The sequence below is a fragment of the Vigna umbellata genome, chromosome 9 (assembly GCF_029865625.1).
Source record: "Vigna umbellata cultivar VRB3 chromosome 9, Vumbellata_1.0, whole genome shotgun sequence".
Lineage (NCBI taxonomy): Eukaryota > Viridiplantae > Streptophyta > Magnoliopsida > Fabales > Fabaceae > Vigna > Vigna umbellata.
The window spans coordinates 43,189,798-43,201,869 of NC_142173.1; the positions used below are offsets into that span (position 1 = coordinate 43,189,798).

At 38.1% G+C, this 12,072-nt stretch overlaps 2 protein-coding genes across 6 annotated transcripts; both read right to left on the reverse strand.

Annotated features, from left to right (window-relative positions):
• Window positions 1–4: 4 nt before the first annotated feature.
• LOC148193620 (uncharacterized) lies at window positions 5–3,511 on the reverse strand. 2 transcript variants are annotated; one of them, XM_088099027.1, is made up of 4 exons: window positions 3,372–3,511; window positions 2,453–3,070; window positions 580–636; window positions 5–502 (listed from the first exon to the last, which is right to left on the reverse strand). In XM_088099027.1, exons 2-4 carry the CDS (start codon window positions 3,059–3,061, stop codon window positions 200–202), a joined length of 969 nt encoding a protein of 322 aa, XP_087955153.1. In that variant the 5' UTR covers window positions 3,062–3,070; window positions 3,372–3,511; the 3' UTR covers window positions 5–199. The 2 variants fall into 2 exon arrangements, with proteins under 2 accessions (XP_087955153.1, XP_087955152.1); XM_088099026.1 differs by having other exon boundaries at window positions 6–502; window positions 3,368–3,508.
• A 59-nt stretch (window positions 3,512–3,570) lies between these two features.
• LOC124848545 (uncharacterized) lies at window positions 3,571–8,229 on the reverse strand. Of its 4 annotated transcripts, XM_088099025.1 has the most exons (4): window positions 8,126–8,142; window positions 7,297–7,486; window positions 7,046–7,198; window positions 3,571–6,114 (listed from the first exon to the last, which is right to left on the reverse strand). In XM_088099025.1, the coding sequence occupies exon 4, from the start codon at window positions 5,778–5,780 to the stop codon at window positions 3,867–3,869; it is 1,914 nt and encodes a 637-aa protein (XP_087955151.1). In that variant the 5' UTR covers window positions 5,781–6,114; window positions 7,046–7,198; window positions 7,297–7,486; window positions 8,126–8,142; the 3' UTR covers window positions 3,571–3,866. The 4 variants fall into 4 exon arrangements, with proteins under 4 accessions (XP_087955151.1, XP_047182200.1, XP_047182201.1 ...); XM_047326244.2 differs by lacking the exon at window positions 7,297–7,486 and having other exon boundaries at window positions 8,126–8,229; XM_047326245.2 differs by lacking the exons at window positions 7,297–7,486; window positions 8,126–8,142 and adding an exon at window positions 8,005–8,120.
• Between the last annotated feature and the right edge of the window lie 3,843 nt (window positions 8,230–12,072).

The following is a 12,072-nucleotide window of genomic DNA, read 5'->3' on the forward strand; positions in this document are numbered from 1 at the left end:
TATTCCGAAATGTATGCACAACTACACAGGTATTCTGGTCACCACGGTTATAGTTTCCAGTACGCCCCCACAACCATGATTTTATTTATTTAAAAAGTGGGGGAAATTATTCGAATGAAAAAGGAAGAAAAAACAGCATGGTTGAGTTAGAATAGTAAGTTCCATCAGTGAAGAGGCGTTGTTTTATGAATGGTGGGAATCAAGTCCCTTTGGTAATTGCTTCAAATACCGGCAGTCTCCTTTTAGCAGTCCGGCCATGTTTAAGACTGGAAATATAGGCATGAATTTCTTCTCTTGATGGAGCTTCATCTGAACCTGGGAGTACAACCTCAATACCATCATCCAGGGGTGACCAGTTATTGGCAGATTCGGGTGAAGTTGGTTGGGAAGTTGCGCCTTGCTGATCAGACTCCGCTCCTGCATCCTGCTGTTCAACAATGTCGGTGCTTGGGCCATGCGTGCTTGATCCTGCTCTCACAGATGATGATGTGCTTGTCTCTGCCTACATAACTCGATAAGAAACACTCAATTCCTGAATACTTGCCTTTTTGTATCTAAGCATATTGGTGTATTGCTTACCCTGGATTTGCTTTTCGGGGAGGGACGACCAGACTGAGCCTCTTCTTTTAAGTGTAACTACAACATGTTGACACCGTTAAGCTATCAAATACCAGAAGACAGGGCAATTTATTTCCTATTGACATTGAATACAAAATCATTTTACCATAGATTACATAGTACCATTTTCAATAAAATGCAATAACATAGATATATTTGCTACCCTTTGTCGTTAAACCTTTCAGAACCCCAGACCAATAGACTAATTTAGCAGATTCCTCTGACGGAAACTTAATTCCATGTCAAGTAGCATTATCCAGGTCCAAATCGTGATCCCATGTTGAAGTGTGGGTAGTTATATTTTAGTCAGAAGCTCATTCTCACCCTAATTTAGAATGGGTAACATGACCTGTTTACAATTGATAATCACCTAATTAATCATTCTCTTTTCATGTTGTCCCTGCAATTTATATTATAATTCTACACGTGGAAAACAGAGAAGGAAAGAAAGAAATCGGCGGGGAATGACAACATAATAGGAGTCAAAAAATTTTAATTAAACCTTCTAGACACATTTAAAATCCCTAATATAACATCTGCCAATATGACTTAACAAAGACGTAACCAGAAGTGACAACAAAGTGGAATTCAACAGAGTTCGCCACAGCAAGACATTCCTCATCCTAGAAAGGGAACCAAAAGGGAAAGAAACCACGGGTTGCATTGAGGTTATGGTAAAGAAAACCAAGAAAAGAAAGAATAATAATACTCTTTTTGTTGAAAAAAATTCCTCTATACATGAATGTTTACAATTTCATTAAAAATAGTTGCCCAACTTTGCAAGAAATTTGCAAGGACAAAACTACGTTCTTTAAAACAAAAAATTGGTTTGGAGTTTCTTTGAATAAGCACACCTGAAATTAGAATTACTCTTCCAGTGGGCAAAGCTTTTGTCTTAATCAAGCATATAATTAGAGAATTTAAATACCCGAGAACGATAAAGAATCATATCTATATAACAGATAAATTCACAAGAACGATAGATAATTTTCTAGAGAAAGAAGAGAACAAGAAAAAAAAAAAAAAAAACCCTGCTACTAACCACAGTTTACCTTACCCTGAGTACGTCCACGTAGAGCAGACTCTTCGTCACCCTCAAACAACCCATGAAAAAAGATTTATAAAAGGTTGGAAATTAAAATTATTCCTCCTCTATTCCACTGAGACCAGCCAGAATAGTGAAAGTTTTCCCACTCGTGTTCAATAAATTACCACCAATAAATTACCACCGGACTAATGAATAATTCTAACTCTTTACTAATCTTCTTATATATAAAGAAAGTATTAAATATACATTATATTTCTAAAATATTTACTTTTTTATTTAATACAATATTAAAATGATACAATAATGAATCATGAAAAAAATTAACACACTCCCATTATTACTACATGATTTTAAGATTAAATATTTCTAAATGTTAAAGTAAATTTTACTTTTATCCTTTAAATTTAAAATTGATATTTGTATTTCATATAATTTTTAAAAATATATATAATTAGTCCTTCAACTAAAACACTTCTATCTGTCAATAAATATAGAATAAACTTGTGATAGAATTTTGAAAATAAAAATGTAAAATCAAAATAAAGTATTCTATAATCTACGTATGGGTTAAATAATCTCTTAACAATATTTGTATAAAGCCTAAATCATACTTGTTTAAATTACAATGACTAATTTTAAATTTACGGGTGGGAAAAAGAAACATCATTCAAATTTGTGGAAGTAAAAAATAAACGTCTTACAGACATATCTTATAATCAAAATAAGTGATGAAGAAAATATACTAATCTTGCAATTCATCACTGTACAGTAATGATGCGGCCTAACCTGGCATTTGGAGGTGTAGCGGCAGCTAGCGGACTCTTCCCACGCTCTGCAAATATCTGTCTTGAACACGCTCTTGGACGCCGACGACGAAGAGGACGAACCGCGGCCGGAGGAGGATGAAGACCTTCCACTCTTTCCCCCGGACATTGGTCTCACTAGAATGTCATCCATCACGAGAACGTCGTCATCCCCAGTCGCCGCCGTTCGGTACATTGGCGGCGACATGAATGACGCGACCTCCATGTTCTCGATCGACGAAAGCGGTGACGGCGACAACCTACCGCGAGAGCCGAAGCTGCTGCTCCGCCCCGAACTATTGCCGCAATACGGAAGACCTTTCGTGGACCATGCGCTGAACGAGGGAGGGCTGAATGCCTCGCTGGCGGAAGCGACCTTCCCAGACAACGGCGATCCGGCGAACAGGTAACGCGAGAGAGGCGAACCGGCGTCGATGTTTTCGGCGTACGGTTGAAACCGTGGACTCATCGCTGACGGTTGGATATAGCGTCCTCTTCTCTCATCCGAGTCTATCTGCATCGGTGGAATGTTCTCGTTCGAAGTCCTCGGCTTCAGGACCTTCATCTTGCCGTTGCTCCATGCGCTTTCCATTGCCTACTCCTGTATTTCGATGATGAAAAACAGGAAGCTGTTACGTCGAAAATTTCTCGTTCGAGTCAGGACGTGAACAGATTTTCAAACGCGATTCTGCGTTCTTAATTCGAACGCTAGTTTCGCCTCTTACAACATTAAAACAATTGATTCCATGTTTAGTAAACATCAAAACTATCTGAAGAGTAAAATGCTTCAATCATTCGAAGAAGCGGTAGAAAAGAAAAATTTCCAGCAAAATCATTATAGAAAGATAATTAGAAATGTTGAAACTGATGGAAGAAAAGAAACGGAGAGATATTACACGCACAAATGGCGATTCAGCGCGGTTCCAGCGTCGGTTGCATAAGAGCAGAGGAAGAAGCCGACGACGACAGTGCTATTGGAGTATGTGATATATTCTCAGATAAACCTCTTATTTATACTGTGCGAAACACGATAGCAAAGAAGATGTTTATTAGCGATAGTGGCCTTCAGTTTCACTCCTTTATTTTGAAACAGACTAAAACTAGAAGTTTAAGAATACAATGATTCGATTGGAGCAAACCCACGCCAGAGCATGATGCTGTTTGTGTAGTGGACTTGGTTTAACGTCGCCACCTTACATTGAATAATGAAAGCCGTCGCACTGACGAAGCACTACAAACAATAAGAGACTAATGGCTAATAATGGCTAATAACACCCAACTATACACAAGTTATTGAACAAGCAGCAACAAAGCTTTATGCACAATTCCATCATGGAAATGGTCCCTAATCACTAAACTGAATCTACAACTTGCAGATACAACAGTTCCCTCCCGTTTCAGATGCTGTCAAGGGCATTTTTGAGATTCCCTCCAAAATACAACATGAGATCACCGCCGTGGACCCTGCCCTCCGGCAGATTAAAGTCTAGGCCTTTCTGAGCAGTGCTGCAACCTGCGGCGGAGCTGTGACAGTTTCTGTCGTGGTCTGGCTTCTTAGCAGTCAAGAAGTTGGAATAAGATGGTGATTTCATTGAAAGCGGAACTAACACCTCCTTCGGTATGAGGTGTCTTTGTGCTGGAGTTTCCATAGAATCATTGGAGTCAGACACAACACTGACGCCTGAGGAAGAATTGTTCTCAAAACTGCTACAGGCAGTGGAAGCAGCAGCTACAAGACCGCGGAAAAGTCCAGGAGCAATCATGCCCTTGTTCATTTCCCGCTCTTGCACCAAGCTGCTGTGAGCAGCACAGAGGCCACTCTTTCCCCTTGCAAATTTCTCACACTTTCCATCTCCCCAGCTACATCGCTTTCCTCCGCCATGGGCCTTGCAAAAGTCTGTGCTCCCTTGAGCACTTTTCCCACAACCTTCAAACCTGCATCGCTTACCCCCACCATGCCTAACGCAACAGTCGGTACGGCCACGTGCACTCTTGGTGCAACCTGCAACAGCACACCTCTTCCCACCACCATGAGCAACACAAAAGTTTGTGCCTCCATGTACACTTTTGGGGCAAATGCCACCTCCATTGAAAAGGCAGCGCTTTCCCCCACCATGTGCCTTGCACAGTGGGGTACTTCCTTCCGCACCTTTGGTACACCCTGCAAATGAGCATCGTTTCCCACCACCATGTGCCTTGCAATACATAGTGCTCCCTTGTGCACCCTTTGTACATCCTTGCAACTGACAACGGCGCCCACCCCCATGAGATATGCATAACCCAGCCTGTCCTTCAGCACTCCGAGTGCAACCATCTATTCTACACCTCTTACCCCCTCCATGTCTAATGCAAAGTCCGGACTTACCTCGCGCAGCTTTTGTGCACCCACCTGGATAACCACATCGCCTACCACCACCATGCGCAATGCAATAATCTGTCTTTCCCTCGGCACTTTTAGTACATCCTAAGTGTTGGCACCTCTTCCCTCCACCATGGGCCTTACAATAAGCAGTTCGGCTCTCAGCACCTTTGTTGCATCCTGGTTTTTGACATCTCTGTCCACCACCGTGTCCAATGCAAAGTCCAGAAGCACCTCGAGCTCCCTTTGTACATCCAAAAAATCTACATCTCTTAGGATTGCTTGTTCGGGTCTCTGATGTTATCCCTGTAGCCTGTGGCCCAGATGCAGGATCAGTTGAGTAATTTACAACACTGGATGGTTCTGGGCACAATTGAGGTTTAGTTCCATTTGTTAATTGTTGCACCTGCACCGAACTTTTAGCAATATCCATTCTTGGAGCTAAAAGAAGTGACGGCATATAGCCACCTGATTTCTTTGCTGATGTAGAGCCCTCATCAACAATAGGAATCCTAGAAAAATAATTATCTGCAGACGTTTGGCTTGAGAAACATGACATGTTCACATCAGTCTCAGTTGAGCCTGAGCAGTCAAGTACACTTGATGCCTCGTTTGTTACACCAGAAAGGCCAAGTTGAAGAACTGATTCACATTCAGATGGCACGTGCAGAGGAAAAAGTTTGGCTGACCTTTTTCTTGCATTAAACTCCAAATTGCTGTAGCCATCGTCATATGCCATTGGGGTTGGGCCCAATCCCAAAACCAATCTGCAGCCATCATCAGAAGCAGTGGAAAACTTCATCCCAGTATTGCTCTCACTAGATCTATAAGTAGCCTTATTTGTTTCCCCAAAACCAATGCCACTCAAGCATAATGTAGTATCACCGAAGTTGTCATCTTTCCTGAGTTCAGCGTCATGAGGAGACAGTAAAGCGTTCATGTTCAAATCCATTATCAGATGTTGTATACTACAGCTACAGAAGGTTGAAGCAGCAGAACAGTTCACCACATACTACTACAATACTCAGTTACCTACCAGAACTTTAAGGCTAGAACAACAAATTCCAATATACAGCTTCCACCACTTACAAAACCGGATGTATCTGACCTGTCCATTTTCACTATATCCCAGACAAGTTTAATCTTTCAATAAACTCAATTTAACCATTGATATCTTATAACATCTCTTGGAAAGAAACCTTTGATAAGACAGCTTAATAGTGAAGTAAGGAGTTCTCTGGAGCTTTTCGTGCTCCCAGCGAATAAATCATTAAGCTTCATTAACCCTGACAGAAACAAAGAAATAAGTTATTAATGAATTAATTAATACTTAAAGAACAACTTATTTTTAACCACTGTGCACCCATATAAATCACCCTTCAGCGCCATGATTGAGATGGTTCATGTGATTAAAAAAAGGAAATGTCAAGTTTTCAGGTCTCGCCTTAACGTGAGCAGAACATTTATCCACAAAATACTGCAATAAAATTACGGGAAGACTACAATATATATAGGCTTATTTTACCAAGCTGACCAAAATATGTGAACCAGACATACATTACGTAACAAGTTCAAAGATTATTTATGCAGTCTTCCAAATCAACCTTGTAAAGGCAGGAAAGCCCGTCTAAGCGACACACCTGAAGTTGATTGTGAGAGGTTTTACGTAACTAACACACCAAATATACAAAACCAAGAAGATAATCGAAAATCACAAGACTTTCATCCTTCAAAAGGTATTCATCCTTGACACGTGATGTACATTAGGAATTCGAGTTGTTAGATATGATTAAAATATTGGAATTTCAGATGCATTGCTCTAGGAGTATGCATGAACCTAGAAGGTCTGAGAGTATATAGATGAATGGGACGCGTCTTGAGTTTCACTAACCTATGAACAGACGCACATTAAGAGATATGAAATTGTAATAAGCATTCTCAGCCAAAAAGATTGAAATTTTTACAGGCAAGAATAAATGAAAAAAAAAAACAGCAGTACGTACAGCAAAAAAACAGAAATCTTTGAAGAGAAAAGCAAAAGGGAAGATCCGGATATAGAAGACCAAATTCATTAATTACATATAGAAAGAACCTCAAATCTATATCAAATATATATTTGCATAAAACAGAACCGAAGAGCAAAAATAAAAATAACAACCATATTGGAAGAACGAAACAATAAAGGAAACAAAGAAAGATCATAAGGAGTTCACGGACCTTCGCCAACTCTATAAGGGTAGGATCCATGCTCATTTTGTTATGTAACTCCATAGTCATAAAATCATTTCAGTAAATGAATTTGTTCACAAGTCCAGCAGAGGCCAACTTTCCAAATATACACGAGAAGGCTAAAGATGATTACTGCTGCTCCTGCATAAAATTTGAACATAACAAACAATTCAAGCGACAAGATTTGAAAGGAAAATAAGAAACTACGAATTATGTTCTAGCACAGAACTCCAACATACCAGACAATGCTACATCAATTCTAGGATTCAACTGTTCAACCAGTAAAACTTCATAATAAGATAGATATACAACCAGTTCATATCTTTGTAATATATCGCGCTCATAAAAAATATAAGCAACCAATAAGCACACGTGATGACTTCAAGAGTTGAGAGAATCGGCTACAGGAGCATATGCAGAGAAGTAGATCTACGTTAAAAAAAAAACACACCAAACTCACATTGTGTTGAATCTTAAATTAAACATAATAAAAAGAATAAGATAAATCATTAAAATTGACAAGGGGATGTGAAGAGAAAAATCAAATAACTAGAAGAATAACTAGCTACCAGCAGCATAGTCACATCTTAAAACAAGACAAAGCAAATATTAACCCGAATAGATCGAAGATTATAATATTTTCCCGAAAGTTAAGCATCAGAAATTAGAAGCAAAATACAAACAAGCACAGGGTGCGACCCCTACAACCAAATCTGGCAAATTCTGCAACCAAAAACAGGAAAGAGTGTCATCTCACATACAACGAAATCCCCCAACTCAAAAAGCATACCATAAAAAAATGAAAAACAGCAATTAAATACAGCAGCAGCAGCGGACACCAACAAGCAGAGGCAGAGATAAAAATACAAAAACCACCGAATAACTGAGCAATTCAATTACAGAAACTCGGTACTATTGAGACAGAGAAACGAAAACTGAAAACATACAGAGATGATAGAAAATTCTAGACCGAACGTAAATAAAGTTTCCAGATCTGAGAACCAGTGAAAACCCTGGAGACTCGAAAACTACCGAAGAAGAGAAGACGAAGAAAAGACAAGGAAATACCGAAACATTGACGAAAGAAAGAAGAGCAACTCAACACAAGCCAAGCCAGACAGAGAAATAGAAACTCGTTACGTAATAAAGCCCCGCTAATAAATAAAGTAGAGGCGGCTCTTTTTTTATTATTATTAATATTATTTATTTACTATTTATTTTTTTATAAATAAAAATTTACTTGGGCGAGTAGTAGCAACAACGCAAAGCTAATAAATATCGAAGGTTATAATGACAAAATTATCCTTCTTGACAAGTGGGGGAGAACAAGCGTCACATGCTGGCGGGGCATGCATACTTTTGGTCGAAAGGGATGCAGATTAAATTCCTTTACTACCCCAGAGTCAGCGTTTTATGCGGTCCAAAGGAATGGTGGTTTCGTCTTTTCCCCTTCCACCCTAGGTTTTGTGTTTTGTCTTGGGTTAGTGGAAGCAGAAGCTGTCGTGGCACGCTCGTGTCTTCCAAAGTCGAACAAATTTTGGAGAAATAATCTCCTGCGCTAACCAGCCTTCACCACCGTATCAGTCACCGTTGATGCATCTGATGTGAAAACAAGTCAACATATGGGAGAAAAAAAAAATCATCGTTTGGGTGCGTCGCGAAGCTAGGTTAGCACCTGCTTCAGGTTAGGCAGCTAAGTAAGTTCATTGTGGAAGCATATCAAATATATTTATTTCTTATTTAATAAATTTTATAAAAAATATAGTGAATAATATGATCGTTGAGTCAATTACAAGTCGGAAAGTCAATTATCAAATTGGAAACAATTGCCAATCAGATGGTCAATTAACAAATTAGATGACAAACAATCAGTGCTGACGGTCGACTACCAAGCTAACGATAATTACCAACTCGGACGGTCAATTAATAAATCAAACGACAAACAATCAATCCAGACAATCACTACTAAGCTAACGACAATTACTAACTCAGACACTCAATTAACAAATGAGACAACAAGTCATCAATTTGGATAGTCAATTAACAAGTCGACAACAAATCAACAAATTGGATGGTTTGACTCCAGATCGGACAGTCAATCACCAAACTGGATCGTCTAAACAAGACCGAAGTAGATTAACTATAAAACCGTTTTATTAGAATCTACATGAGTTCACAAGGTGTGGTATATGTTATTGTATGGTTGTTAAATTTGTGATGTCCTATATTTTCAATGTGATGTGTTGACTTATTGATAGAGATATGTGTTTAGGATTGAATGGACGTGAGTTCAGATCTATAAGGAAATAGGTTTGATGTGAAACCTATGTTTGATTTATTTATATTTTTTATTAAGGGCAATAATGTCTTTTTCATTTTTGTAATTAAGGTGCACAAAATTAAAAATAGGGGTGTAGGAAGTAAAGGCTTGCAATTGAAATTAAATAACCTTGAAAAAATAAAAGTTTAGAATATATAGTTATGTTTTTAAAAACTGATTGAAATTTTATAGGAAGCACCATCTAAACACAGTTACTTTTAAGTTATAGGATATTTTAATTTAAAAATAAAATACGGACTTATCGAACTAGAAATAAAAGAAAGGAAGCGTAAAAGAGATGTACGTAAAAATTGAGAGAAAGGGAAAGAGAGCACCATAAGATAGAAATTTTCTTTTAGGTCTTGTTCACTTGAATGGATTTGGAAAAGAGTAATTGAAGGGATTTGAGGGGATTTGAGGGGATTTGAGAGGATTTAAAGATAAATTTTTTTGTTGTTTATTTGAGTGAATTTGAAGGTAAATGAGAGTGGATTTGGAAGTAAATTTTTTTAATCTGTCACGTCAATCAAATCTTACACTAATTCTTACAAACTTTATTTCGGTATTATATAATTGGATTTTCGCAATGATATTATAATTTTAATTTCACCCGTAATCAGGACATCCCAAAAGTCGGGATGTTACAAATTACAACATTCATTGTTTTTTGTCTAACTTGACTTGATTTTGGCATTGGAGTATCTTCTACAAGTATCATCCAAGTAGTTTGGATGCACTGAAGGTTCCTCAGATCGAATAGAACTTGAACTTGTGAGTGAACGTTTGGAAACCGAGTAGTTGGATCTAAAGACTTGATCCTACATTCGAAACATTTTGGCGCCCATTATAGGACCAAGTAATCATCCTGATAACCCTATGGTGACCATGAGGAACATGACAAACAACGTAGTTGTGGAGGAAGCGAATAACCAACCCAACCCGATTTAGATGATGAGGAATATGAAACGACAAATAGAGAAGATGCAGCACAAGTATGAGGAAGAGTTGGGGACCCGGACCTTTCGCACTGAAAACACATCTATGAGTTAGGAGCAAAGTGTTAGGAATTTTGTGCCTCCTACACCAACTAACCCGTGCAGACTAAGCAACGCAATAAGCCTTGTCAAACCACCCATGAAGGTAGCTCAAGAGCTAGCAAGGATAACTTGTCCATGGCAATTGTGAACACGGTCGAGATGCTTCCTTTCACATCGGTGATAATGAAGACGCCCTTGCCAGACATATGCATCGTGCTTATTTTTTATAAGTATGACGACTCCACTAATCCCGACAAACATCTAAGAGGTTTCATGAACCAGATAGCACTCTACACCTTGAATGACCCCATTTGGTGTAGAGCCTTCTCCATCTTGCTAAAGGAAGAAGCATTGACATAGTTTCATGAACCAGATGACACTCTACACCTCGAATGACCCCGTTTGGTATAGAGCCTTCTCCATCTTGTTAAAGGAAGCATTGTCTTGGTTCAATTCCTTACCACCCAAATTCATAAACAATTTTGTCACCATTCATTCTAAGTTTGGGGCATAGTTTGCGACTGGCTAGCCACATCACTAAAGGAAGAAGTGACTCCTAAGTTGTCTCTCAAGGATCGATTTTGGTTCCATCAAAGTATCAAACACGCAGTGGGGGTGGGGGGTGTTTAGAGCAGATTTACGAATTGAAATTAATAGAGCAAATAACGTAGATTAAAGACAGGTTGGTCACTAGTTCGATTACAATGCCATAAATCCTTTATTGACAATAATACATTCGCTCCTCTCACCTTTAATCCAACTACAATTAATCAACTAAGCGAAGATTAATCTGGTTTTAATAACAATGAATTAAGTAAATGCAATGCACATATATGATCACTTATGCGTCACCATAGATTAAGCAATTGCGGCTTTAATCAACTAATCGGAGATTAAATGAATGCAAATTAAACACTAAGCGTGAACCAATTTCAAACATTCAGAACATATTACATATGACGAAAGGGGCACTAGTACAAAAATACCATATAACGTCGTTGTTTTTTGGCCTTTCACGTCGAATTCAAGGTCGACGTCATATCAGGAGACATTAAATTGATGTCGAATTTAAAAAATTTGACGTTAATCAAATTGACATTGAATTTTGTTAATATTTGATGTTAAGCAATTTTTTTGTTTTTTTAATTAATTGTAATTCTCTTTTACAACTCTACGAGACTTGAAAGCAGAAAAACAACAAATTTCAGTTTTTGGTATTTTATAAAGCATGAACTATGAACGTGTAGTATAGTATCAACAACAAACAACAACAACAAACAACAAACAACAAACAAGTTCAATCAAACAACAACAACAACAACAACAAAAAAGTTCAACCAAATAACAACAACAAACAAGTTCAACAAAAACAACAACAAACAAGTTCAACAAATAAGTTCTTTTAAAACGAAAACAAAAACAAAAACAAAAACAAAAACTAACCTTCAAAAGGTAGGTTCGTCAAAATAAAGTGTTTTCACCAGTGAAAGAGAAAACAGAATGCGCCTATGAAGGACAAGAACACAAAAATAATCGTTTAAAACAAACGAAAATTATACATAAAGTAGTTAATTAACATGCATTTGTATCAAATGAAAGAAAGATTACATGTTATGGTCGTCAAAATTCGTTCGAGAAAAGTTTGAGAAGAGAAGAGG

Coding starts and splice junctions, on each gene's coding strand:
- LOC148193620 (XM_088099027.1), bottom strand. CDS start 3,061: ATGGAAAGCGCATGGAGCAACGGCAAGATGAAGGTCCTGAAGCCGAGG. Junction 637..2,452: donor GCTACACCTCCAAATGCCAG/GTTAGGCCGCAT, acceptor AACATGTTGTAG/TTACACTTAAAAGAAGAGGC. Junction 503..579: donor CCCCGAAAAGCAAATCCAGG/GTAAGCAATACA, acceptor CGAGTTATGTAG/GCAGAGACAAGCACATCATC.
- LOC124848545 (XM_047326244.2), bottom strand. CDS start 5,780: ATGGATTTGAACATGAACGCTTTACTGTCTCCTCATGACGCTGAACTC.